This window comes from Rhamphochromis sp. 'chilingali' (assembly GCF_963969265.1).
Source record: "Rhamphochromis sp. 'chilingali' genome assembly, chromosome: 21".
NCBI classification, from domain to species: domain Eukaryota; kingdom Metazoa; phylum Chordata; class Actinopteri; order Cichliformes; family Cichlidae; genus Rhamphochromis; species Rhamphochromis sp. 'chilingali'.
The window spans coordinates 9665624-9693045 of NC_137949.1; the positions used below are offsets into that span (position 1 = coordinate 9665624).

At 49.8% G+C, this 27422-nt stretch overlaps 2 protein-coding genes across 6 annotated transcripts in view; both read right to left on the minus strand.

Annotated features, from left to right (window-relative positions):
• Positions 1-3894: 3894 nt before the first annotated feature.
• Positions 3895-27422, minus strand: part of kiaa0586 (KIAA0586 ortholog) — a 33138-nt gene continuing 9610 nt past the window's right edge. For 2 of the 5 annotated variants that reach the window (XM_080870056.1, XM_080870052.1), the window contains exons 8-26: positions 13790-13919; positions 13285-13712; positions 13128-13200; positions 12732-12893; positions 12431-12638; positions 12145-12351; positions 11943-12043; positions 11724-11861; positions 10619-10803; positions 10422-10546; positions 10153-10343; positions 9753-10084; positions 9389-9627; positions 9258-9310; positions 9070-9180; positions 8908-8992; positions 8568-8722; positions 8450-8483; positions 3895-4095 (exon numbers count right to left, since the gene is read on the minus strand). In XM_080870056.1, the coding sequence (XP_080726182.1) occupies positions 3953-4095; positions 8450-8483; positions 8568-8722; positions 8908-8992; positions 9070-9180; positions 9258-9310; positions 9389-9627; positions 9753-10084; positions 10153-10343; positions 10422-10546; positions 10619-10803; positions 11724-11861; positions 11943-12043; positions 12145-12351; positions 12431-12638; positions 12732-12893; positions 13128-13200; positions 13285-13712; positions 13790-13919 (3100 nt within the window). In that variant the 3' untranslated portion in view covers positions 3895-3952. The remainder of the gene's footprint in view (positions 4096-8449; positions 8484-8567; positions 8723-8907; positions 8993-9069; positions 9181-9257; positions 9311-9388; positions 9628-9752; positions 10085-10152; positions 10344-10421; positions 10547-10618; positions 10804-11723; positions 11862-11942; positions 12044-12144; positions 12352-12430; positions 12639-12731; positions 12894-13127; positions 13201-13284; positions 13713-13789; positions 13920-27422) is intronic. The other 3 variants (XM_080870053.1, XM_080870054.1, XM_080870055.1) reach the window with 3 other exon arrangements.
• Positions 15046-27419, minus strand: irf2bpl (interferon regulatory factor 2 binding protein-like). The gene has a single exon (XM_080870057.1). The coding sequence runs from the start codon at positions 24990-24992 to the stop codon at positions 23079-23081; it is 1914 nt and encodes a 637-aa protein (XP_080726183.1). The 5' UTR covers positions 24993-27419; the 3' UTR covers positions 15046-23078.

Here is a 27422-nt window from a genome sequence, read left to right on the forward strand (position 1 = left end):
CAATCCACATTATGTCTTGTGCAGTGCAAATATGCTTAAAGTGATTTAAGTGATGAAGTGAAAACAATGTCCAGTGTGTGTGTAAGAACTATATGTGTGGGTCAGTACTGTGTGGTGCTGTTTGCAGCAGAAACGAGTTTTTAACTTATGACTGGAGTCGAATGACTGCAGACGAGAGCAGCAAAAATACTGAACCACTGTCAAGGCTTTTATTTTAACATCGGACCGAGCATGGGGTTTTATTTTGGAGGGCGGAGTCAGGGCACTTCCTGCCTGATCATGTTAATTATCGTTGGCATGATGCGCTGCAACTCAGGCCGGTCTGTTCTCTGACGGTTTCCCGCAGGTCCTAAAGCCGTCAGCTATGCGATGTTATTAGAACCGCTTCGTGGTTTTAATAAACCACAAAATGGAAACATTTAGTTTCTATTTTTTATGTTACATTAGAATTTATTGTCACTAAAAAAGGAAATAACTGCAAACAACAAACAAGTTCTACCAAAACCAAACTTTTTATTAGAAGCTTTTATTTTTCTACCAGTTCATCTGCAGAGGCGGGGGGCGTGGCTGAGAGCTGAAATCGTGTTTGTACGCGTCATTACTTTGACTAATCTTTATTGTTCTCCTGCAAACAGCTGAACAGACAGTGAGAGGTCCTTTGTGTGGTTTTTGGGTCACAACACTCTCAGTCAGCTAATGAGGTCATGCTTCATTAACACGTTAAGGAGGCGCTCACAGCACAGCGCCCCCTGCTGACCACGGTCGGCAGTCACTCACTGTCTGACAGGCCGAGACCTCGTGAAGCTGATCAGAGATCAGACAACATAAAACAAATCATCAAAGTGTAGCGAGGCAAGGAGAGTGTCTTGGAAACCTCACAGTGCCAGAACGTGGCCTTTATCTCAGACTGGGCGGGGCTATGATGGCGTGTGAGGTGTTCCTCTCACAGGTAATGATGATGGGTGGATGATGTGGACGGCGTACCGGTTTGTCGTGGTGGAGCGAGCTGAGCGTGAAGGTGAAGTTGACCTGTGGTAGGACACGCTACACTTGACCAATCAGAGGTCTAACAACGCTGCGCTGAGAAGCCTTTGTTCTTCTGTGCAGCGACTTCCTGTTAAGCTCCTGTGATGTCCTGGCGTCGGGCCTTTTCATGAGGAATAAGTAATCTGCTGAGTCTGAGACCCAGAAATCCTCCTAAAAACCTGGAGCCTGCTCTCTGCTGCAGCTCGGGACAAAACGTCCTGTTAGAAAAAACTAATCGGCTTGTCACCTGTCGACCAATCAGGCGAGCCGGCAGGCTCAAAGACGCCGCTGAGCCGGGTACGGGAACACAAAAAGGCAGCAGAACGGTGCTCCTTCAGGTTCAGCCTGAAGGTTTAAAGGGACGGGACCAGCTGCTGATGGGGGAGCAGGAAGTGATGCGTTGCCCTGACGACCCTGCATGTGTTACCTGGTGATGGTTCCCGGAGTCCTCAGGGGGATGCAGACTTTAACGTCCAAATCATCCACATCTTCAGCTCCAGCTCGCTCTAAGGTGGAGCACTTCAGACATCTTGAAGGTCACGAGAACCTCCTTAAGCCGTCCTGAGCCCCGCCTCCTGCGAAGGACAGCCCCAGTTTCAGTCAGCTCAGACAATCTGTCGATGAGCTTTAGTTCCTCAGATTTTTACAAGACAAACTAATTTTTAACCATCAGAGCTCCAGACAGAGGGCAGCACACGATGACCACACGATGACATCTCATCTTCTGCTTTGGTGGAGCTGAACGTCATGACAACAAACTTCTGTTTTACAACAAAAAAAACACAGGATGGAATATTGATCAGGACCAGAGGAGCAAACGCAGCTCCATGAAAGTTTCTGTACATATTTATGGATCAGTAACACACACGCACACGCACACACACACACACTGTTCTGCTCAGTGCAGCACTCGAAGCATCCTTGCTCTCATGTTTGTCTTTAATCCCTGCAGAAAATCATTTTTTCTGATTATTTCTCAGCTGACCTGAACTTCAGCCTCGTTAACTGTGAAATGAGATCTTTGAGTCAGGGCTCAGCTGATCAATCAGAAACACGACTGCAGGTAGAGAAGCAGTGTGTGTATGTGTGTGTATGTGTGTTTCCTGTGGCTGGAGATTCGCTGATCATCTGCAGCTTAGTTAAACCTGCACAGAGTTCAAGCCTCTTTCTGAGAACATCGATCGTCACACAAACACACGGACCCTCAGAGAGCCGATTGATCAGCCTGATCGATACTCTCTCTCACACACACCAGCAGACGTGCTGGATTCCTCACACTGTCAGGATCGTTTCACTTCTGATGAAATCATAAAATATTTATTTCGTTTACATAAAACAAATTTCTGTATTTTCAGCTCAGCTTTTATTGTGAAGAGCTGACTTTATCGCTGAGCTCTTATTGTCGTAAATAACAGCTTCCTGCGGGGTTTTCTGTGCTGGATTCCTCACACTGTCAGGATCAGTCTGCTACCACATGACCCAGAGGCCCCTGCAGATCTGTGTGTGTGTGTGTGTGTGTGTGTGTGTGTGTGTGTGAGAGCCCTGGTCAGTGTCAGTCTCACTGTCTCCCTCGCTGCTTCACTAATCCCATTTCCTCCCCATCATCCTTTTATCTGCAACACAGTCTGTGTTTGCTGAGTGTGTGTGTGTGTGTGTGTGCGTGTGCTGTGTAATAGGAAATGTTCCCATGGTTTGGACTTGCAGGCTGACTCTGTGATTTCGAATGACTGATGAGTGAAATTCACCGTGAAGGTGAAATACAAAGAAACACATTTTCCAATACGGCGATGCCGGGATGGTCCATCTGGTAAAGTAAATCCGTTGGGCATCTTTCTTCGCCTTTAGACAATAATTCTGATGGCCAAAGAACCAAACGGGACAGGCGGAAAAAAATTAATAAAAAGAAACATTTTCACATGAAGGCGACACCTGGAGAGTTTGGTTTACGTCTTTAAGCGTCGTCATGTCACAAAAGCAATAGAGTCAAACTATCGCTCTTTAAATTCCATGACAGATGTGACACGAATCCTCCGTGGCCAGCAGGTGGCGCTGCATTTATGTAATTTGATTTTAAAGGTAAACTGTACAAATGTTTTTCACCATTAGATGGCAGTAGATCTGTTTTCCTACCCCTTCCCCTGGAGCCGTTGAATGGAGGAGTCGAGTCATCTGCGTTCTTACAGCGTTTTTACAGCAATGGCGTTTTATGGAGCCTCACATTAGTTCCACATGTTAGCAACATACGGTAGCTGTGCCACATTTATATTTACAGGTGAGAAGTTAAAAACCATCAGCTTGTTATCAGCACACATTCTAACTGTCCGATAAGAAGTTGCGGGAACTTTTTGAAGGCTACGAACGCCCGCTGACAGGACTCTGACTCACACAAAGGCCCCGCCTCTCCAGATTCAACTGCATAATCCTGGCTAAACATGTTTTAGTCATTCAAGAGATCAAAAACATTAAATATGATCGTACCGTTTACATCAGCTGTCTATGCCGGGGGAAAGGCGTCCATCTTTATTTACTCTGGGGGCTGTAACGCTTTGTGAAAGGAGCAGATACGAGTCAGCGAGTCAGCGAAGCTCACTGCTGACCAGCTGTTGAACATATGCTGAGCTGTCTGTAAGGGCTGCTGTTTAGCTGGGATCTCTGTTAGCTTCTATTAGCTGCTGTTTGCCCGGGTTAGTGAAACTTTATTTGAAGTATATCTAACATTGTTTGAGTCTCAGAGAATAAACTCAAAGAGGATGGTGTTTGATTAAGATGTTCACGTGTCTCTTTGGGTTTTTGTTTCTTTGGTTAAGTGTAGCATTAAGCTTTTATTGCTGTGAGCAAATTTTAAAAATGAAGTTATTATAACATCTGTTTGGTTTCCATCAGACTTTATTTATTTGAAATGAGTTGAAATATAAAAATATTCTTTTTAAAAACCATCGCTGGTGGAGGAATCCGAGTCTGCCACCGCACTGACCGACGCCTCCATCACCTCCTCCTCCTCCGGAGGTCTTACGGCGGGCAGGTGGACGCCCATCTTCCTGCTTCCTCCCTCCTCCTCCTGCTGTCGAGCTGCAGATACAAACACATAAGATGAATTCAGCTGCGTCCACACAGGAAGCTGGGCCCGCCCACCTTGCCGTTATTACACTCACGTGGTGCGAGCAGAATCATCTGCAGCTCAACGTGGCAAAGACCAAGGAACTGATAATAGACTTCAGGAAGACCAGGAAACACTTGACCCCTGTTTCAATCCAGGGGGTCAGTGTTGACATTGTGGAGGATTATAAATACCTTGGAGTACACACTGAAAATAAACTGGACTTACAGGAAGGCCAGAGTCGTCTCTATTTTCTGAGGCGGCTGAGGTCCTTCAACATCTGTCGGACAACGCTCAGGATTTTCTATGAGTCTGTTGTGGTCAGTGCTTTCCTCTACGCTGTTGCATGCTGGGGCAGCAGGTTGAAGGTTGCTGATGCCAACAGACTCAATAAACTGATCAGCAATGTCGTGGGGATGGAGCTGGACTCTCTTAGGGTGGTGCTGCAGAGGCCATTGTTGTCCAGGATAAAGACAATGTTGGATAACACCTCCCACCCACTCCATGACATGCTGGTCAGTCACAGGAGCACGCTCAGTGAGAGACTGAGATTACCCATAAAGCACCACTGAACGACACAGGAATTCATTCCTGCCTGTGGCTCCCTGTACAACTCCTCCACCCAACACACTGTTTACTGCCATAGCTACACCTTTTTTGCACACGCTCTTCTTTCTTATTCAGATATTTATTAGTAAGTGACTTATATGTATATTGTATATTTTGTATATGTGTGTGTTGTCTGTTTTTATTACTGTTTATACTGGAGCACTGTAAACAACAGAACTCTGATTCGTCCCGCTGTTGAATGTGCTGAACTTCTTCCTGCTGAATCTTTTATTCTGGAGAGCAGCTTTGCATGACTCCATTAGTAATAAACTCCTCAGCTCCTCCCCCCTTTAACCTAGCCTTCTTCTGACTGGCTGAGCTCTGGAAGCCTGCAGAGGGGCAGCACTCGGAGCTGCAGTGTTCATATCTGCTGAGTGAGTAAAGCGTTTACATAACGCGCTGACATCAGAGCACTGTGAAAGGAGAAAGAGGCTCGCTGAGGTCACAGCCGAGCATTATGGCGCGCTCGAGGCGAGGAAGAGGTGGTGACGAGAAACCCTTTGACGCGTCCGTTTCCTTCTGCCGGCTCGGCTCATGAGGTTAGTCTGAAGCCTGAGAGCAGCAGGAACTCGCTGACCCTGAGCTGCCACCAGGAATGGAAAAGCAGCTGTGGGTTTCTGGGACACACTGAGCGGCTGTCTCCAGCAGGGAGGAGCATGAAAGAGGAGCTCTGACGGGGAGACGGGAGGCGGTGTGAGGAGCTGCAGGACACTGAGCTCACTGTGAGGAGGAGCCGCCATGATGGAGGTCTGGACGCCTCACTTCCTGTCCCTGAAAACGATTTATTTTTGTTTCAGTCACTGAATCGAACCCTCTGTGAAACTGCTGCTCCTCACTTCCTGTCACATGACTCCTGCCGCTGGGATGGGCGTTCAAACAGGACAATGAGCTCAGTGTGAGGACAGTAACGACGCTGCCTGCTCTCAACACTCAGGGGTCTGTGTGATGTCACAGAACGGCTCCTCCCGACCGCCGTTCAAACGCTCCTTTTAATTGCCTTAAAGGGGGCGGAGCTAAGACCGCTTGTTTCACACAGCAGATGAGCCGAGACACAGAAGGATTATTATGTACTGAGTTATGCAGAGCTGTTCTCACGGTGTCCAGAGATAAACCAATCAGAGCGAGTGGCCCATGAGCCTGCGTCTCTATGGCGATCAAGACAGAGCCATCGCTACTACACATGCCTCCGTTGTCATGGTTACTGAGCATCTTCTAATTAAAGAGACGAAGGTGGACCTGACGAACCTTCACACGCACAGATGTATGTAAACACGTGCTCTGATTGGTCGGTGAAGCCTGCGCGCACTAGAGATGGCACGATACCACTTTTTTATGTCCGATACCGATACCGATATCATAAATTTGGATATCTGCCGATACCGATATGAATCCGATATAGTGTGTTTTAATCAACAAAACTGTTTTTTTAAATATCTTGCTGCATTTTGTATAAGTTCATACTCAAGTTTAAAACAACAACTACACTAAAGCTATTCTGTTATACCTGTATGCAAAAAAAAATATTTCATAGTTCAGCAATACTGATCAATCTAATAAACTTAAACCTACACCATCCTCCCTATTCTGGTATTTTAAAGAGTACTTAGCATAAATATTAAGCAACCTAACTAATAGGGTTCCAACTCCCAGCAACAACAAAAATAAATAAATAAAAAATAGGGAACCACCCCTCACGCTCCACCTCATGATGCTTAATCGACGTAATCAACCTTAATTTGATGCAGTGTGAAAAAAAATGCACAGAAATCAATTATTTTTCAAGAAATATTAAATAGATTCAACATCTTTCTTCAACAAAATTGCAGACTGCACAGATGGTACCTTCCCAAAGTAAAAAGTACTATAGCTTACTAGGGTATATATTAGACTTAATAGTCACTATGTACAGTAATTGACTTCTATTCATTTTACATCAAATTAAAACTTTGGGTGTCAGATAATTATTTATTAAAAGCTAGACATTTTAAATGAGAATAAGAAAGAAAAGTATGTCTTTGTGCCCCCTTTTCCCTGTTCATGCCCTATCGGCCCCCCTGGCTAAACTTTGCTAGATCCGCCCCTGCACAGTTACCAGCGTCAGCTACGTAGAAAAAGATCCTGGTGTAGAAAGAAATATTAAATAAATTCTAACAACAGCTTATCAAGCTTAAACGTGCTGCTGTTGTTCAGCCACTGGTTTCCTCTTTCTGGTGCAAAGTGGGCCAAAAAGAAACAAGAGACACGGACTCGCAACAGAAAAGCCGATCAGCTGATCATTAAGCAGTTTCATGATTGAAGTAGCAGCAAGAAGAGGCAGTCGCTCCATATATCGTTTGTTAAGCTTAACGCAGGAATGCTTTACAAACATTCAGAGATGGACTTAAACACTTGCTTTACTTCTCTCGGGAATAACTTTGTCAGAGATGAAATGCCGGGTTGCTAGCGAAGCTCCAAATGCTATCCAGACCACCAACAGGTCCCGCATGCCACAGCCGCTCTATCACGTGATGCATACTGCTCCGATGTGCTAACGTTCTGAGGTGAGTTACGGCGTGTTGCAAGTTTTGTGAGGTGCTTTCGTGATATTTAATGGATCGGATTACATTTTTTATTTTTCTCCGATATCCGATCCAGTAATTTAGGTCAGTATCGGACCGATACCGATACGTAATATCGGATCGGTCCATCTCTAGCGCGCACACCAGCTGTGATATATTTCCATGACAACCAGAGCACAAAGAGAGAGGCTGATGTTCTTCGTCCTTGTCTTCAGGCACGTTTCATTCACAGGAAGTGAACCGCAGCAGTTTCTGGTTCCTGTAAGGCGCTGGTTGTATGATGTCACAACTGCCTCGTTGTTGAGATCTAAAGCTAAGAGTACACGCCCACATGCTCCCATTTCCTCAGAGCGAGTGTTTGACCTGCTCAGCTTCCCGTTAAAAAGTTTGCCTTCACCACCTGACACCTCGCCGAAGGAGGCGGAGTCAGACAGAAGCCTGTTCCTTAAACACTTCACCCAACTCAGAGCGCCCCAGCTCGACGTCCGTGACCCATGTGATCAAATTCCAGATGTAATAAGAGAACACCTGGTCATGTAACATCGACCTGAGCACCGTGCCGCCGTGCGGGGACGCCTCGGTGGCGTCTCGCCGCCGTGATGCGGTGTTTGTGTCGTGTTACAATCAGCATCACCAAATTTCCAACTTTAAAACAATAAAAGCTGAAGAGTGAGGAGTCACCTGATCTCGTTAACAGCTGCGGCTCTCAGCAGGTCAGTTTCATACTGATCTACCTGTCAGGTGTTTCCTGTGTCTGATGTCATCTTTAGGAATCAAACAGGTCTCAGTGGGCTGCCCTGGTTCACTGGGCAGTGAACCAGGGCAGCCCACTGGGAGACTCGGGCTGGTTTTTGTGTGGACACTTGACACCCCCTGCTGCTCACACGATGAAGAGCAGCCATTTTATTCTCTATGTGACCAAAAGTATGTGGACAGCTGACCTGGGGTCAGTTTCTGTTCCTCAAATGTTGTTCCAAACTCGCTCATTTCATTTCATCTCCTCCATCGTCAGCCGATAAAAAGTGAGTCACTTTTTATCGGCTGACGATGTTTCCTGTGCTGCTCCAAGCTCGCGGCGTCCGTGATCTCAGCTAAAAAAACAAAACAAAACAGCAGACACACAAATCGTTCAAGAATCACAGACAGGTGTGTTTCTTACCTGTGTGACTGTTGGACGTCCTGACCAGCAGCACCTGAACACACACACACACACTTATCAGCATAAAAATTAAAACACACGAAAACAGCCAACGTGTGTGTGTGTCTGTGTGTCTCACCTGTCCTGGAGTGTGTGTGTTCTCCAGGTGTGGAGGAGGAGACAGCGACAGCTCTGTGTGGAGGTCAGAGGTCAGTGTACCTATTAGCTCCCCCGTCAGGTCGCCCAAAGTAAACGAGCCCTGATTGGTGGCTTCAAAGCTGACCTCTGACACATCTGCAGGGAATGGAAACCGAGTGATGTCAGAGGTGAATCAGAGGCGGGGCCAGTTTCTGACTGAAGCCAGGTGAGAGTGTAAAACCTGGAGGTGTCTGAATGAGAACAGTGTGAGTGGCTCTGTTGTGTTAAACGAGACAAAACTTGTGTTTTTGTCCCTGAGCGTCGTCTGAAGGCAGGCGTACCTGCAGCCTGACTGATCTGTCCAGGTGAGCCGGACTGACCGCTGTGGGTGAAGCTTACTTTCCCGTCCGCCCTCTCCCAGGAGCCCTAAGGACATACGAGGTCAGAGGTCATAAGCTGAGGTGTGGTGCCTCTCACATGCACTCTGATGCCTGCAGGCTCACCTCGGGCTGAGGCCTCTCTCCTCTCTGTGTGACTCCCTGCTCCATTTTGGTCAGCAGGGCCCGCAGGAGGTCGCGACCTTTCACCTGTCCTTCACTGGGGGGGTCAAAGTCCTGGAGGGGGCACATCATTATATTAATATTCAGCTTGTGCTAAGCTTCCAGCAGTGCCTTGCTCAGCGGTTCCTCACCATATCCTGCAGCTCCTGCAGAGAGCTGTTGAAGCTGCACACAGCCCCGCCCCCTGACAGACAAACAGAGCACAGAGTCACACCTGCAGGCTACAGATGTCCTGCTAACACACACATGATGATGATGGTACCTGTCATGGCTGCCGGCTGGTTGGCACTGATGAGCAGCTCTCCCTCTGAGATGTGTTTCAGAGCTGCTTCAGTGCCGGCCGTCACCGTGCTGGAGCTGCTGGACTCCTCGGAGGAGGTGGAGGGGGACGCCGGTCCTGCCTCAAGAGGAGGAGACGGGGAGCGAGCAGGGGGGAGGGAGGGAGGAGGAGGAGGGTGAGGAGAAGAGAGAGGAGGTTCCTCCTCCGCTACTGACATCAACCTGCAGGAGAAGAAACGTGTTAATGAACCAGGAAGTGTGTGTGTGTGTGTGTGTGTGTGTGTGTGTGTGTGTGTGTGTGTGTGTGTGTGTGTGTGTGTGTGTGTGTGTGTGTGTGTTGGACATACAGAGGTGGTTTGTGTGTGGTTATGTCTTCCACCAGTCTCTCCTCATCCAATGGAAGCTCAGTTTCTTCCCAAGTGAAGGGAGGCGGGGCTTGGTGTACAGTAGCTGGGCTTTCTGCAGAGGGGGTGGGCTCTGGGCTGAGAGTGGGTGTGGCTACGAGCTCTGAGGTCACCAAAAGACCTGGTGGTGCGATTGGTTGAGGAGGCTCCTTATTCAGCGGGCTTGTTGGTTCTGATGGAAGGGGTGTGGTTACTGCCGTAGTCTCTCTGCTGGGCGGGGCCGGGCTGGGCGGTGGGGTTGGTTCCGGTGTGGGGACCAATGGGAGCGGTTCGTTCTGGAAGAGAAGCGGTGGCCTTCAGAGACGGGGCTTAACGCTACGACGCTACGACAGAGTTTCCGTACCTCCTGAGGGTCTGCTGGTCCAGCTGATTCCAGCGCCGGGTCTGGTCCTGCGCCCAGCGGGTCTCTCTGGCCCAGCATCAGGGCGATAGTCTCAGCCAGAACCTCGTTCACAAGCTGCCGGATTAACTCAGAGTCCACGGGCACGCTGGCGTCCACGAACAGCTGCAGGCCTGCGTCTCCTGCTGCCTCCACTGCAGACACACAGAGGAGCAAACAGTCAGGGAGCAGCGGGGGAGCAGAAGAGGAGGAGCAGGAGGAGGTACACCTACCAATGTCTGAGGTGACGCTGCGCTCCTCTGGATCTGACTGGTCCACGTCGCTATTGTGGGCGTGGTCAGAAGGCGGGGGCCAGTACAGCTCTGAGATCATCCTGGACATCAGCTGCTGCTCCACCCTGAACACAGAAACCAAAATGGTGACAATGTGGCGTTGTTTCCACGGTCTGGGGTTCGTGCTGGTTTCTCACCATTCCACCAGCCGGGTCTCCAGGACGTCCCGCTGCAGGACCGTGCCCAGGACGGGGACCTGATCCTGGGCTGGGAGGGCAGAGGGAGCCTGGGGAGGGAAGATGGGACCCTGGTAGAGGACCGGAGGGGGAGACGGACCCCCGTCCAGCTCCACGGCCTCCTCACCCGACACGCTGACCTCCTGCTGAGAGGAGGTTCACTATTCAGTGACATCACTACACCTGAGCTCAAGATTTCTGCACGGCACTGTAACCTACATGTGCCTGACATTAATATTAATGAGTCAATAGATTATTTTAAAACTCTACACAACATCTTCACCTTCTTCATGACTGAAAACCTTCCAAAAATCGTAAAAACCCCAAAATTCTGAAACAGCGGCTCAGTTTTTAAAGTTTTCTGAGATTTCTACTAAAAGTCTAAAAAACCCAAAAAAACATCACAACTGAAAATCAGTGAAATGACGGGATAAAGGATCGAGATATAAATCAGATGTTACTGAAATCACTGAGAAAAAACGAAAAATGAGACCAAAGGATTAATTAATCAAAGTCTCCATGTGTCCAAAAACATGAATAGTAATAGCAATCATCGTCATCATCTTCTTCGCTCTGAGTTGCTGCTGTTCTGTTTTCGTCCAGCAGGTGGCGCTGCAGCCTCACTGAAAACACTGACAGTCTACAGCAGAGGTCTCAACCTGGCGGCTGCATGTTGACGTGAAGAAATCGAATGCAGTGACTTTTTTGTTAAGGAGGAATTGTTTTTGTTGAGTACGATGTTAAAATAAGTTCTTTAAAATGATGGAATATGTCATGAGCAGAGAGCACAAACATGCTGAGGGATGTCTGTTAGCTCAGTGAGAGTCACAAACTCACGTGTTCACTTATGTCTGATTTAGTTAAGAACACAATGACAGCAGCAGTGCTGCCACGTGTGCACAGAACAAACGTCCAATGAAAGGCTTCAGTTAGTGAAGAGGGAACAAAACATTTCAGGAAGTATTTGTGGGCATTTTTTTGTTTTTATACTACTTGAAGACTAAAGTGGCCGTCCTATGAGACGACGGTGGCTGCTCTAAAGCACAGAGGAGGGGGAGGGGCTTACCTGCACAACATCAACAACAGACAGGAAGTCAGTTCCAGGGAAGAAGTCGTCCTCTTCCACTTCTTCCTCGTTCCCTTCGATGATGTCAATCGTGTGTGATGGAGCACGGGGAGGAGCTTGTTCTGCCTCCAGGAGCTGCTGTGAACACACACACACCTGTCAGAGCTCACACCTCCACCCTTGACTGACTGAAGTCCTCAGAGGCTCAAAGCTGCTCACCTGGTCAGGTGCTTCATCGCCCACAGAGGCTGTTGGAGGGGCAGCGAGCGCTGATGTCACTTCCTGAGGATGCTCACACCTGGAGTCCATCCGGGGTGGACCTGCATGGGGAAGGTTGTGTGTGTTATACTTGACCTTTGACCTGGAACTGTTGTTTATGTTTATTTTAACCTTTACAGAAACAGGTTACTATGTTACTGACCCAGTGGGATCGCTATGGCGACAGGGCAGCTGTTTGCAGGGGTCATGCTGAGGTCATCAAAGTGACCTGAGGTCAGGTGTGATGAGCTGAAAATGTGAGATCGTCCAGGTGAGGAGGAAGCAAAGGGAGGGGCTGAAATGATTGGTTGGGGCTGAGTGAGGGGTGGGGCCAGGCTGGTCTGAGTCTTGGAGGACTTCAGCTTCACACCTGAGACGCAGAGCAGAATGTTTGACAACGCCCACAGGTCAACCTTTACCATCACACTTACTGATGTTGACTTTCTGACCTCGGACACTCTCCACTAGTCGGGGGCGGGGCTTCCTTCCGAGTGGTGAGGCAGGTGAGCTGAGGCGAAGGTACGGACTCTTCTTCAGGGTCCGTCTCAGACCTTCATACGGCGCCCGGCCATACAGCCGGGTCAGGTACGATTCTCCGTCCACTTCCAACTGATGACGCTCAGCTGCTCCACCTGTGCCTCGGTTAGGCTCCACCCCCTGCAGGTGCATAAACACATAACCAATCAGTGATCGCTTGTTTGTTATTGATGAGAAACTAATCAATGGCTTATCAGAAGAAGCCAGCCTCACCGCTCTGATTCCGGCTCTCTGCCCTCTGCTTCCTCTCCTCGCTGTCCTCATACTTCCTGTTCCTCTGAGCGCGCCCACTGGCCTCTCCTTCCCTGAGTGGGCGGAGCTATCAGCGTCCACAGCTGAGTGATGGTTTCTGATGTTCCCTGAGGACATCTCAGCCTGATGGCAAGGCAGAAAAGGGTCAGTCCCCGTTTTACTTCTTCTGCTCTTTCTCTGAGCACCGGGGGAGGAGCAGAAGAAGAAAAGTTCAAAGAAGAAGAAGCGTTTGTGCTGTCGTATGAGTGAGAGAACAGATGGCGCCACATCGGAGTTCTAGAAGTGAAGTTTAGAAGAAGCAGAAGAAGAAGCAGACAAAAAGAAAGATGAAGGTGTTCCCAGCCTGCTGGAGCTCACCTGGATGTCTCTGCTTAACCTGCTGATCCAGGCGTCCACTGTCTTCTTGATGCGGACCTCCTCGCTGTGGTCTCTGCCGGTCAGAGAAACCATCCTAAGTGTTTAAACCTGTCCTGTGTTAGCGAGCACACCTGAAGTCAACACTACCATTAGCTACCTGTTAGCAGCTAGCGCCTCCAGCTGGCAGTGCAGAACCTCTCCGGTCCGGGCTCTGAGCAGAGCCTCCAGGTTCTCCTCCAGAACTTTCTTCTGCTTTCGAACCTGATGGAGAACCTGACCCGCCTCCTCCAGCAGGGACGGGACCGCGGACCTCCTCTGGACCAGCACAGACTGGGACTGCTGGGACCAGAGGTTATGTTCTTCATCAGTGGTTTTATTGGGCTGGGGTAGTCTGGACTGGTTTTGCTGGGACTGTAAACTGTTTTCATGGGATAAGTTTTGTTGGAGGTGGGAAGATCGGGACCTCGGGCGATTTTCCTTTGAGGTGGTTTGTTGGGACTGGGTTTGCTGGGACTGGGACTGGGTTTGTTGGGATTGCTGGTGCTTCGGTGAAGGTCTGCTGGTTTTCAGAGGGTCTTCTGGCTGCTGGGGGACAGAACGTGTGTCAGGCTTCAGTATTACAGACTCCCGTTAACTCGAGCTGAGCTGAACTGTACACTGACCGTCAGCAGCATCTTCATCTCAGTCTTCAGACGCTTCATCTCCTGCAGTACGTCATTGGCTCTCCTCGCTGCCTCCCAGCTGTGATTGGCTAAAGACCGGAGCTGAGACCTTTCAGGCATGTGAGCATGTCTGAAGCATTAAAAACATGCAAAGGGAACAGATTTAACTTCCTAGATCGCTCAGCCTGAATAAATGACCAGTGTAACGCTATAATATTAATATCTGTTAGTTTTTGAGTGTCTTATCTGACTAAACACTCACGCCTCAACAACGCTGTTGTTACTCAAGAAGTGAAAGTAACAGCCCATCCAGCGCTCCGCTCCACGCAGCGTCACATATCCTAATACACAATCTGACTCACATCATCATCATTTATATAGCACTTTAAAAACACACCTGGTAGACCAAAGTGCTGTACAATACAAATATGCATATAGTAATAAGATGGTAAATGGTAAATGGCCTGTATTTATATAGCGCTTTACTAGTCCCTAAGGACCCCAAAGCGCTTTACATATCCAGTCATCCACCCATTCACACACACATTCACACACTGGTGATGGCAGTCACTACAGCCACCCTGGGGCGCACTGACAGAGGCGAGGCTGCCGGACACTGGCGCCACCGGGCCCTCTGACCACCACCAGTAGGCAACGGGTGAAGTGTCTTGCCCAAGGACACAACGACCGAGACTGTCCAAGCCGGGGCTCGAACCAGCAACCTTCCGATTACAAGGCGAACTCCCAACTCTTGAGCCACGATCGCCAGGTTGGTGGAATGAAGCTGACACTGAGCTGAGCCCCGCCCTTCAGGCTGCTCCCGATCACCAACGCTTACACTCTTAACCGTGTTCTCGCGTGGAGGGGCGGGACTTATGATGTACCCTACAGCCATCCACCAGGGGGCGAGAAAGCTACCCACCCTCCGAAAAGCACACGCTGCTGCGATCACACAGCAGCACTGAGGACCGACAGGAAACCAAGATCAGAACCATTAAACAGAAGTAAGCAAACAAATAAATGATGCGACAGCGTGGAAGAAAACTACTGACACTGAACGTTACACTGATTCAAATTAATGAGATCAAACACACAACACACAGTGTCACATTCTTGGCAATTCAGCTGAGTCTAAAGCGCGCGCGCACACACACACGCACACACACACACACACACACACAGAGACAGACAGACAGACAGACAGACAGACAGACAGACACACACACACACACACAGACAGACAGACAGACACGCACACACACACACACAGACAGACACGCACACACACACACACACACACACACACACAGCGGGCCGTCGGAAGCGTCTGGAATCACTCTGAGGACAGTGTGACTCACGCAGCGAGGACATTGATGCGTTGGCGCCTTCACATCGTGGGGAGTTTGCAGGTACAAACTACATAAAGTGAAAAAAAAGCATCACAAAATGGTCTCAGAATATCAAAACTAAAATATACAGACTGAGGAGGATGTACGCAATGATGCGAGCTCGGAGAGGAACGCCCCCCCGAGGCTCGCAAGCGAGTCCCACCGTAACATCGCGACTATGGCCTGACAGAACAGAGTTCGGTTATTTCTGATGATACAACAGAGACGTTCTGAGGTCCCTCAGAAACGTCTGACCCAGGGAGATTTTATGAATGAATCATAGCATCCCAGCTCGCCTCTCCCCTGCTCTGGCTGTAGCGCCGTTGCTGCCAGAGCGATGGTGGCTGAGACGCAGCGGAGCGGAGGTGTAAGTGCCTGGCTTAAAACAGGACGTTAGCTGCATTTAACCTTCAGTTATTCTTTATATAGTTGGTAGGAGTCAGACCATGTTTCTGTTAGCTGAAAACATTACAGCAGGTAACCTGTAGTGTTGGAAACGTGTTTTCCGACGATGTTTGCTACCCTACAATCCGTCCTGCTCTGTAGTAAAATCAGCGACATTTGACCGTCCTGTTGCTCCCATTGAAATTTATGCAGCCTATTTAAAATCTAAATCTTTAAACTGTCCGCAGCCTACTGCTGTTACCACTGTCCTGTTTGAAATGGAATGGGAGAAGCTGGTTATTTTGTCATATGTGCCAAGATTAAACCCAGGAGCCACATTCAGGTAAAAGTGTAAGAACAAATGATCAGTGTTTCAATATTTATCTTTTATTAGATGTTCATGTGGTTTGGTTATTTGCCTTTTGGTTGAAAGTACACTGAGAGAAGATTTTTCATTAGTGATCTTAATAGTATTTGTTTTTTCATATTAATGTAATTTTTTATCTAATTGAATACAATCTATTTAAAAATAATAATAATAATAATAATAATGGATTGCATTTTTTATAGCGCTTTTCAAGGCACCCAAAGCGCTTTACAATTCCACTATTCATTCACACACAGGTGGAGGCAGCTACGGTTGTAGCCACAGCTGCCCTGGGGCAGAAGCGAGGCTGCCATATCGCACCATCGGCCCCTCTGGCCAACACCAGGCAGGCGGTAGGTGAAGTGAATCTCTGTCAAAAAAATGCAGTCAGTTTACTTCTTACTCACTATGAGCATCATTCATTATCCTCCCCCAGTAATTAAGGTTAGGATATGTATTTTTTCTATTCCAATCCATTCTTCTTTAGCAGCATTTAACCTTGATCAGATTTGATGGTTTTGTTACAGACTTTTCAAAAAAGTGTTTTGCTTTTCTTTCACAAATGTGGGATTAAATTGTGTTAAAATGTACAAAACAGTGATGTTTTTTTTTTGGACGAGGACCCAGGCACAGAGACACTTGATGAATTCAAGAATCTTATGATTTAATAAAGAAATTTGCAGACTTGCACAGAGAGGGTAAAATTATGATGACTGATAACAGAGATGAAGACAACAGACGACGAGGACAGGGAGGAACAGGGGTTTAAATGCACCAAGGAGACAGTCAGAGGGAACTCGGGACAACTGGAGACATGTAGGGATGCAGGGACTGACAGAGACGGGGAAGACGTGTCATTGTAACGAGTAAAGTTTATCTTGCCTGGCTGGGCAGTTCTCTGGGTGCTCAGCACGCCCAAAGCTCTGATCCTAGAATCGCCCCTGGTCTGACCTTCATCTCAGAAGGTCCAAACGCCCTCAGCTAAAGTCGTGACGCTCGCTGAAGCTGGAAATGTGGCGGTGGGTGGGGATAAAATGGGCGCCGCTGTCAACTTGCCCTCTGTCATTTAATCGCTCAGAAACTATCACAAACAGCTGCTGCAGGCTGTCTGCTGCTGCTGTTGCTAGGCAACACCCCAGTGGTTTCTCATGGTGACAGCGAGCAGAGATGCTGATGGAGGAAACGGGCGGGGGGAGGGGGCCCGGGCCTCCCCTTCCTCCTCTCTGTAGACCTTTACATGCCAGCAATAATTCATGAGCGCCGTAGTAACGGCTGCGGATGACTATTAATGCCGCGTCTTTGTGCTTCACCCTTTTCTTTGTCCTTGTGCTTCCCTTCAGCGCTCCGAGCACGCTGCGTGTTCGACACACGAGCTAAAACCGGATCGGTGCAGGCCCACGTGGACCACATTCCTTCGATGATTAATGCTGAGCACAGGTGGACTGCTGTGCTGCCTGAATGTGGACCCGAACAGGCTAACCTGCCTAGGACAGATGTGGAGCCACATGTGTGGTGGGGTCTGGGTCTAATACTTAAACATGTTAAATAAAGAGAGTCCCCGTGTGTGGCACGAGGCCCTGTGGGTGAGTTTCAGCAGGCAGACCCGGCTTAACTGCTGAACTACCTGAGACAAAATCCATTATGGTTAAATGTGGACCAAAAAGGGACACTTTGTGGACGTAGACCCCCCTCCCCCTTTGCTGCCGTACAGGCTAAATGTGGACCTGCCACACACAGCTGGCTGAATGCTGACTGAACCTAAGTGGGGTACATGAAGTGGAATAGACACACAGCGGGTGGAAAATGTCAGGTGGGCCAGATGTGGTTCAAATATCATGACATAGCTGACATCTGGCCCACATAAAGCGTTTTAGCATCCGGACTCCAAAATACGGATCCACCGACTCCAGATGGATCCGCTGCAGGTGTGGAGCTAAATCAAGTTTGCATGAAATCTGCAGCACGAGCTGAAGTGGACCAATCGGGCAACATAAAAACACAGCGAGACGGAGGCTTCTGAGCGGGCCAGTGGGGGAGGGTCGACACCACAAACAGTCATAGGTGTGTGTGTGGGGTTGGGGGGGCCGGCGGGGAGTGCTGATGGACATTAAAAAAAAAAAAAGTAAAAAAAAAAAAAGAGTGCTGACATCATCGTCTTAAATGCAGTCAACGCCGTGACACGCAGAGAGGGGTGGGGGCTTGTTTATCGGCACAAATGTGAAGTTATTGACGCCTACGATTATGATTCTGTCAGTGTTTAAAGAGCGGCCGATCACTGCAGCGCTTGTCTCTGCACATTCCTGAATAAATTATGTCTTTAAATGTGAAGCTGGTAACCATGGCAACAGCATCCTCCTCCACGGCTACAGCGAACGAAGAGGAGGGGGAGAGAACCGACCGCGGTGCTGCGCAGACAGATGAATCAAACCTCGCTGCGACTCCATGTCTTTATTTAGCTCTGCACGTTCAGCCCACGTGAGCGCCGACTCACTGACGGAGGCTCTGCCCACTCCGCCTAACTCAACCGTGTCTGAACATGGAGACTGATCCAAGCTGGCATTCTTCACCGCACTGTGCCAGACTTCAGACTTTTCAGTTTTCGAGCGGATGCTGTCATGCTTCTGTGGTTCAGGATAAACATGACGCTTCTAACAATGAGCTCAGGCAGGGAGCCCCAGACATCCCATGAAACCACCTATATCACCTGTTATTGCAATTTATGACCTTTCAACTGCAAGTGAACTTTGTCAATATCTACGTTTTATCCAGTAAGGATAGCTCGCAGAGAGGCTGCCTCCTCTGTGATCAGAACAGCGAGCGCGACACCCTCGAGCTGTAGGCAACCGTGTCGTCCCCACACGCCGCGATCAGCCACAGAATGTGAAAACATTCAGAGCAGCCGCTGATGTTGTGGATGTCCCGACTCGCTCTCAGAGCGCGAGAAACGAGCTGCAGGTTTGAGAGCAGCTTGCTGTAAATCCACACACCTGCAGCATTGTGTCTTTGTCTGAGCCGCTTCGGCTGCTGCAGCTGCACGCACAAAAACACTCTGTCAGACACTGCGCGGCCAATCAGAGCGCAGCAGAGGTGAACTGAGCAGATGCAGTTTCTGGATCTTAATACGACGCCGTGTCTTTAATCAGAGTCCTTGCTGTCTCGTTAACAAACTCCTGATGCAGTACCGGTACTACCATTACTGCAGTACTCGCTGTACTTGTAGTTTCTTGCTGCATTGCAGATTTTCTCTTTGAACAACAAAAACACCCCTGGTGTGTGTGTGTGTGTGTGTGTGTGTGTGTGTGTGTGTGTGTGTGTGTGTGTGTGTGTGTGTGTACAGTGATGGTTAAGGTGCCCTTGGCTCAGTGCAGCAGCTCGCTGTGTGAATGCTAACCACGCTGATCTGCGTTTCTGCTGGTTACACTTTGGTGCCGCTCGGCTCCTTCTCACATGATCATTTCTAACATTTGTGACTCCAACATGTGGCTCGGGGGCCACATCTGGCCCACCAAACAGTCCAACACAGCCCGAAAATGGACGAGTTCCTCAAGCTTTCATTACAATGCTGATCACGTTTGGTGACAAAGGAAAGGTCACAGTTCAAGTGAATGTAAAATGAAAAGTAAGGCTCAACATTTCGAGTTTCTTCATCAACGCATAGACAGCAGAGAAAGTTTCGCTCTTGGCTTCAAGTCAATCAAATCTGCATCTTTGTCAAATACAAATGTTGGAATTACAAGAACATAAAAGCGTCCATGTGAAGACGCTGAGTGCAGGATTTCAGGAGCTGACAAATTCAGAAAATACCTGTGCTGTGTTTAAGCTCCACAGCGAACGGTGGAAATGTGGCTGTTTTCCCTGAGAGGCCCGGATTTGATCCGAACACAACTTCCTGGAGACGTAAAGATCAATAAGTGAGACGCTCCAGTGTTCTTACTTTAGCTGGACTTCTGGAAAAACAGGTGAGCCGCTCCATCACAGCCTGACTCAGTTTCTACTGAAAGAAGCCTTTAGCCACAGGACGTGAGTGATTCCAGCACCAGAATTTCAAAATAAAGTCGAGTGTGGCATTAAAGAAACGTCACGTTTGACAGAAAAGGAATTTATTACAACCGACTCAGCTCCAAGGCACGTTACAAGATCAAATGTGTTAGTTTCATTTTTATCTGAACAGAAACACAAAACAAGCTGAACCTTAATGTGAGGCAGGAACAGAGAGGAGGGGCTTCTTATTGCAGTACAAAATATATTAGAAAGGAAAAATTAAATTCAAATTCAAAATGATAATATGAATAAATTATTTCTATAAAAATAAAAAAAAATTGCTTTTTTTGTTGTTTTCTTTACAGACACGACTTTCTAATGTAAAAATGGAGCATGTGTTAGTGACTACCGGCTGCCTCACACTGAACCTCCTAAACACCACGGCACTGACCACGCCTTCATCTCCACGACAACACAACACGCTCGTTTCTTTGTTAAACACGTTTTCTAAAACATCCACATGTAGAATATTTATAAGTTCAGCTGTCTGCTCCAAACTCGGCTGGAACCTGGACGGAGGGAAGACGGCGTGTGCACGGTTTCCTCTTTGATGTCCCAAAACATCTGACACAGTTTAAGTACAAAAGGTTTTTTTCTGTTTTACATTTAGATCATGACACAAGGTAGAAACGAAACACAATTCCAAGGGTCGTTTAAACATGACTCTACGTCCTGCTCGTCTGTTTTTATGCTGATTTATTTGTTTACATCTGCAGTGAAACGTCGGCATAATTATACTCTGACACCGTTGGCTTTCCGGGCAGAAGAAACAAACTTCCTGTTTAGTCTCTCCGACAGCCGTCAGAGAGCTAGCGTGTTCACGGGTCTTACTTCCTGTCCAGTTCAAACAGAAGAAAACCAGCAAACGAGCAGCAGATGTGTTCCTCGAGGTGACTTTACCTTCCAACTGTCAGGGCCAAAGTCGAGGCGTTTTTGGTTGGTTCACTTCAAACCACTGGAACCAGTTTGTCCACAGCAGAAACTCTCTGCATTTGGGAGTTAACTTGTTTTAACTTGACTGAAAATGAAGAATTCATCAGTCTGACCTCCATCTTTGCGTTTGCTTTGTGGATCCAGGTGCAACAGAAACATAACATTTATTCGCTGGACAAATCCAACTATGAAGTTTGTTTGTTTTTTAAAGCCCAGAAAGTTTCTATAAGCGAGTTATGAGGAGCAAACACACACAGCTGAACGGTGACGGCTCACGGCTGCAGCGAGTCAGAGTCTGTACTCGTCTCAAAGCTGCTGCAGAGATCAGAGTCACGAGCGAACGCGGCCGCGCCTCCTCTCAGCCATGTTGGGTTAGAGGAGGTGAACTGATGCTGCAGCTGTTTCAGGCGAGGAGCGGCTCTGTAAACAGCATGACGCCCGTTTCATCCGCACGTCCAACAAGCCTGAGGTTACAGTTCAAGTCTGCACACAGCCAGTTATTGTCTAATCATCTTAAGCTCAACCCCCCCCGCTTCTGTCGACGTGCCACAGGAGTGACGGTCTACCGCCGAGAACGTTACCGAGCTGATCTTTGTGCGACGCCTCGTTAAAGGCACCAAAACCACGAGCAATAACTTAACAAAGGCTCTGTGAGCTCACAGCGGACGGTGGCGATCGTTGTGACGATCCGTTCAAGACGAGTGTGTGTGCACGCTCACAGTGAGGACGCCTGACACAGGTATGGACCTGCTGTGAGCGTGCTCCACAGCTTCAGCTGCATTTCTGGAATAACCCTTCATGAAGAGCCCCTCCAGCTGCGGCGAGTGCGGCTCCACAGAGTGGGAACGTGGAGCGACGGATTGTAAGTGAGCGCTTTCTCCTCCTGAAACGGCGTCCTACCGGCCGCTTCCTGCAGTGGGAACGTGCACAAAGACGCCCTGAAACTCCCCGCCGGTCTCATCGCTGCTAACAGACCTTTGCTTCACAACAGTCACAGCATGATGTCATTCTGAGATCACGAGCTTGATGATGTCCACGACGTTAATTAGAAAGAGTCAAAGGTAATAAACGCTGAACGTGAGCAACGCCTCCCCTCGCGTTTCTCCACCCGGTCGTCAACGGGTTCGTTTATCAAACAGGGAGAATTTACGACCGTTTTAAACAAACATAACTGATGTGAGTTTCACTGTGAGAAGTGTGACGGCGACTCGGACACAAACTGTGACTGTATGTTAACCAAACTCCAGACGAACATGAGCAACGGTGGGAGCGACACCTGGACCCACACAACAGGCACAGATTAACATCAGTAATGTTCCATGTTTCAGTCAAACTGTTTCAGTCTGTGAGCACATCGTCCTGAACAACAGACAAAAACACAAACGACTCATTCACAAAGTAAACGCACAAGTTTAAACGCCAGACGAACCAAAGATCACTCTGATGTCATACATCGGAGTTTGGATAATTTGGACGATTACATTTTTCTTATAAATTTTAACATATTTCTTTGTTTCAAAATAAGAATCGCCTGCTTGTCCGAGACGTTTATTAAACTGCATCACGATAATCTCCGTTTCAAGCCTTCAACGTATTTTTATCAGGTTTTCTTTACAGATGCAGAAACGGGCTGACGGTCCGGCGCAGTGGTCACACATTTGTACTCATGGGTGTAATGACTGACACACACACACACACACACACCTGTAATAACATGAACTCATTTTAACAGAATATTGAGGTTATTTTAAGCCTCACAGTAAAGAAGACTGAGTGTTGGACAGAAACTATAGCATGCATGATCTTACTGCACACACACGGAGCTGGAGGCAGCTCGATGTATAAACTGAAGAGTGTCAGCGCTGCTTTGGATCAGTAACACTCATTTATTTTACTGACGCCAGGTTGAAACTCAACCTTTGACCTCCGTCACATCGAAAACAGACACGATGACAAAGGAAGGTGGAAAGTGTTAAATCAGAAAAGCTTTCACGTGATCACCAGTCCAGACTCTAAACGACTGAAACAGTTTGCTGTTCTTCATGGTTTGAATATTTGACTGAGTTTAGGTTAGAGCGAATCTCTGTGGGGGGCAGGCTGAAGTACCTCGACCTGGGCTGTGATCCAGGGGAATATAAAAAACAAAGTCTGGGCTTGAGGCTCCAGCACCTCCTCCTCAGGGGTCCCTCTCCTTCTTTACCTTCACATCTCCAGCCAGGATGGTGGAAATCTCCCCCTGCATAAATGCCCAGGGCACGTTGGAACCGACTAGCGGGCACTTGTCCCCACTGGGGCAGTACACCTCCCCGGAAGCCCCTTGGGCCTTGATGCTCTCCCGGGAGCAGGGGAAGCAGAACTTGTGTCCGGGGACGGAGGGACACTGCACGAAGTGAGTGTCCTCCAGGCGCTCGTGGCAGATGGTGCAACATAGCGGTCCGCTGTTGGCCACGGGGGAGTCGGGCACGCTCTGCGCGTGCACCTGGTCCTGCGCGGGCAGCCCGAGGTCCCCGTTGCGGGAGGAGAGGCGCCTTTGGCCGGAGGCTGAGGCCGGGGACGCCGGGCTGCCGGCCGCGTGCCTGGAGTGCGCGGCGGAGTCTCTGTCCTTGCCGGGCGAGTGCGCGTTACCGAGCGCGTCCGCCACTGACATGAGCGCGGCCATGGGGGACTGTCCGTTCTGCGGCGGGGCGGTGGCGGATTCCGGGGGGGTCTTGAGGGCCTCGCCCGGGCCCCCGAGCCACTGCTGCCGCTGCTGCTCGTCCGCAGAGTCCGGCTCCGGGGAGGCCTTCCTCTTCCTCAGCCCGGGCCGGGAGCCCCCCGCCCGTCCTGGCGGCAGCGGGAAGCCGCCGTCGGCGTGCGGCTGCGGTAGCAGCTCTACGGACAGCGGCTCCCGAAAGAAGCGCAGCGGCTCCGGCAGCAGGTCCCCGAGCAGCCGCCAGTCCCCGGAGCCCGGCTTCTTCTCGTACTCCAGGTACTTAAAGCCGGACGACAGCCCGCGCCCGAAGTCTTTCATGCAGTCCTGGTACATCTGCTTGGCCACCCCCGAGGCGCTGGAGAACACCGTCCCGGAGCCGCTCGGGTACTCGATGAACAGCTTCAGCTCATGCTCCGCGCCGGGCTTCGACGCGGCGTCGAAGGCGAACACGCGGCCCAACAGCGCGTGGTCCTTCTTGAAGCGGACGTCGAAGGGCGTGCTTCCGGTGAGCGCAAGCAGCGTGTCGCGCACGGCCTTCGGCCGGCCCGCCCACTCTTCCTGGCGGCTCCGCAGGCTGTCGCTCAACTCTGCCAGCACCTCCGCGTTGCGCTGCTTCTCCTTCAGCTCCCGGTCCGGGTCGGCGGCGGAAACCGAGGCGGGCCGCTTCGCCCCGGGCTCGGCCCGGCCCGTCTGCGGCAGCAGGCTGGGTGGCACGGCGGCGGACGGCGGTCCGGCGGGGGTCCTGCCGCGGGAGTTCGGGCTCTGGCGGTTCAGCTCCGGCGGGCCGTCGTCCTTGAAGCCGTTCGGTCCTCCGAGCCCGGTGGGCGGCCTGCCGCCGTAGTCGAAGCGTCCCAGCGAGTAGCGGTCCGTCCCGGGATGCTGGGGCTTGGCTGCACCATCCGCCGGGTGGTGGTGGTGGTTCGGCGGCTCTTTGCCGCTTAGTATGGCCGCCTGGCTCTTCGTCGCCCCGGGCTGCTGCTGCGGGGGCGCTCCCGCGGCGCCGCGGGCCTCCTGGAAGCCGTGAGCGCGCTTCAGGTGGCGGGCAGTCTCGATGACGAACTCGATCCGGTCCGCGCCCTCATAGTTGACGCATCCGCGGCACACGGGCTCCGTGAAGTCCCAGATCATGGCCCAAGGCATGCGCGGCAGGTCGCACAGGTAGCACGACTGCCGGCGGGACACCTGCGGGGAGGACATGTTCCCTCTGCCGGCCCCCTGCCTCCTCCTCCGGGCAGCCGCTTCACCAGCTCCCGCTAAAACTGCGACACGCCGCCGGACTGCGGAGCCTCCTCTGAGCTTATTGTTCCTCCTCCTCTTCCTCCTGCTGCTGTAGCTCCGTGTGCTGCTGCAGAGATGGAGGAGGGAGGAGGAGGGAGCTCTGCCTTTTTTTCCCTGCATGCATCACTCCCGGGGAAGCGGAGGAATTCAGATTGTTACCCCCTCTCACACAATGCCACCTGGTGGAGTAGCTGACGTCACCGTCCCTCCCCCTCCGTGATCTCACTTGTTGCCCTCGTTCTTCCCCCATCTGTGTCACCCCCACCTCCTCCTCTTCATCCTGTATTTGTCACATCCAGGTAAAGAAGAAGCCCGCTCCACCTGCAGCACTCCAGCTGCCGGGGTTCACGGGTCTGACCCCAGCACACACGGGTCCGGAGGGGGCACACAGCGAGAGGGCTGAGGCCTCCCCCCCCATCATATTTTTGTCTGTAGTTTGTGGGGCTGTTCACGAGTCATCATAAAAGTATCACGGCTTGTTTCTTTAAATAACTCCTGCTCCTTTTACCAGTCTTTGGCTTTTGAGGGTGGGGGTCTGCTGCCATGAGAAGAAACTCTGAGATCAACCCCCCCCCCCTCCTCAGAGGAAACAACAGCATAGGTGTTTCATCACCTCACAGCAGTTTAAGGTGGAATATTACAGGTGGACCCTGGGGGTTTGGGCTGCAGAGGCATCCGTGTTGCTAGGCAGGTTTTACCTCTCTGCTCCAACCCACCCCTCCTCTCTCTCTCAGTATGCACTGAGCCTCGATCGCCCTCGCTGCTCTGATGTTTCTTTGGTTTCTGTCTTCAGAGCTCAGCAAAGTTAATTTATGCTCTTGTTTGAACCCTCAGTGTAGCTGTGCAGCACAGTTAAATAAATAAGCGATAAGTAAAAATGAGTCTTGTGATGTGTAACACATGCAGTATACTACGGTAATCAGCAAAGGATTACTGTGGTATACTGTAAATCTCTTTAGATTAAAGCAAAGAACTGACCAATAGGAGAGGTTTGTTTGCCTCTTTCCTTCCCCTCGTGTGTCTCCTGATCGAGGTGCCGTGCAGTCAGACATGATGTGACGTGATGGGCAGCTCTCTGACCCGAGCCTCTCAGTGCTCAGAGCACGTCTGACTGTGGAAAATATCCCGATTCTCCACACAGCAGCTTCAGCTCTGCTGCAGACAGCAATCACATCACTGAGCAATGAGTCTCTGTGGAGCTGTCCGCACGCAGTTCATCAAACAGGCGGAAAAATAAAAACTACACTAGTTTCAAGCAGAGTGTGCACAAACAGGATGGGGTTACCTCACAGCCTGTAACTCACAGAGGGACTTGGCTGCAGTTTGGCCTTGGCTGTCACAGTCACCTGCTCATTCATAACAATAAAAGACGTCTGTTCGTACAGAAACCTCACAGCAACACAAACACGTCCACAGTCCAGTTAGCACGAGCTAGCAGCTACACCCACCTGTCAGTCAAAAAGGCCACGCCCCTGATATGCAACCTTGCCTTGACAGAGTTTACACAGGTGAGTTATGAAAATATGCACTACACTGGTGCATTCTGGGAATATTGCGGTTTTTCAGTTATCAGCAGTGGGTGGCGGCTTTGGCTTAGTGCCATCTCCATAAACACACAAAAGCATCTGCGTGCCTCTCATGGATACTGCTGGCGTTGCCATGGAAACGTGCGAGGAGAAGCTGCAGAATACAGGATCAACTGTAGCACCCCCCCCCCCACACACACTATGAATGATTATGCAAATGCAGCGACGCAGACCTGCTGTAGCATTCAGACGCTCCCAGGCTCCTTTATGTCTCCACCTGCTCCAGTCTTCACACAGCACTCCGACTGACCGAGCAGACCAATCAGCACCTCCACATGCTCTCACATGACCTTTCATCGCTTTAGCTGAAGCATCACTGCACAGGAACTAATCTAACCTTTGTCTCTAAAACACACGAGGGCTTCACTCTGCTCTTCCACTGCAGGAAAATCACTGGCTTGTTTTTTCATAGGTGGGTTTAACTGACTCAGACCAAACGGTGACCACATGCAGATCACTGATAGTAATGTGTGTCGACACCTCTGAAGGCTTCTTTAAACCAGGAGAAAGCCCGTGTAGAGCCCGGCAGTCAAACCAGTTCTGTGCACATCTGAATCCAGCTTGGAGTCAGTTTGTGACTTACAGGATTTTATTTGCCTCCATTTTCAGCTTCAGCTGATTATTCGGTTCACGTGGATCTGTGCGAATAATCAAACATCTTTATTTTTCTTTCTTAAATAAACACACGAAAAACGTAATAAAGATTTGTTTTTGTGCGGGCCCTGCATCCCTTCAGATCTCCATGTGTGCTCACTGAACGCGTCACATAAATGAGAACAACCACAAAAACCAAGAGTCCTTCTGAGCGTGTTGATTGGTGGCTGTTTAATAAGCAGGTTCAAGCTTTTCCAGGTGTGTCAGGAGTGCACCTGAACCCTGAGCCTGTTTCCTGTCTGTGTCTCTCAGTCTCTGTTTAATAACAAAACCGCCTCCATCAAACCCACAAAAACATCCTCCCCCCACC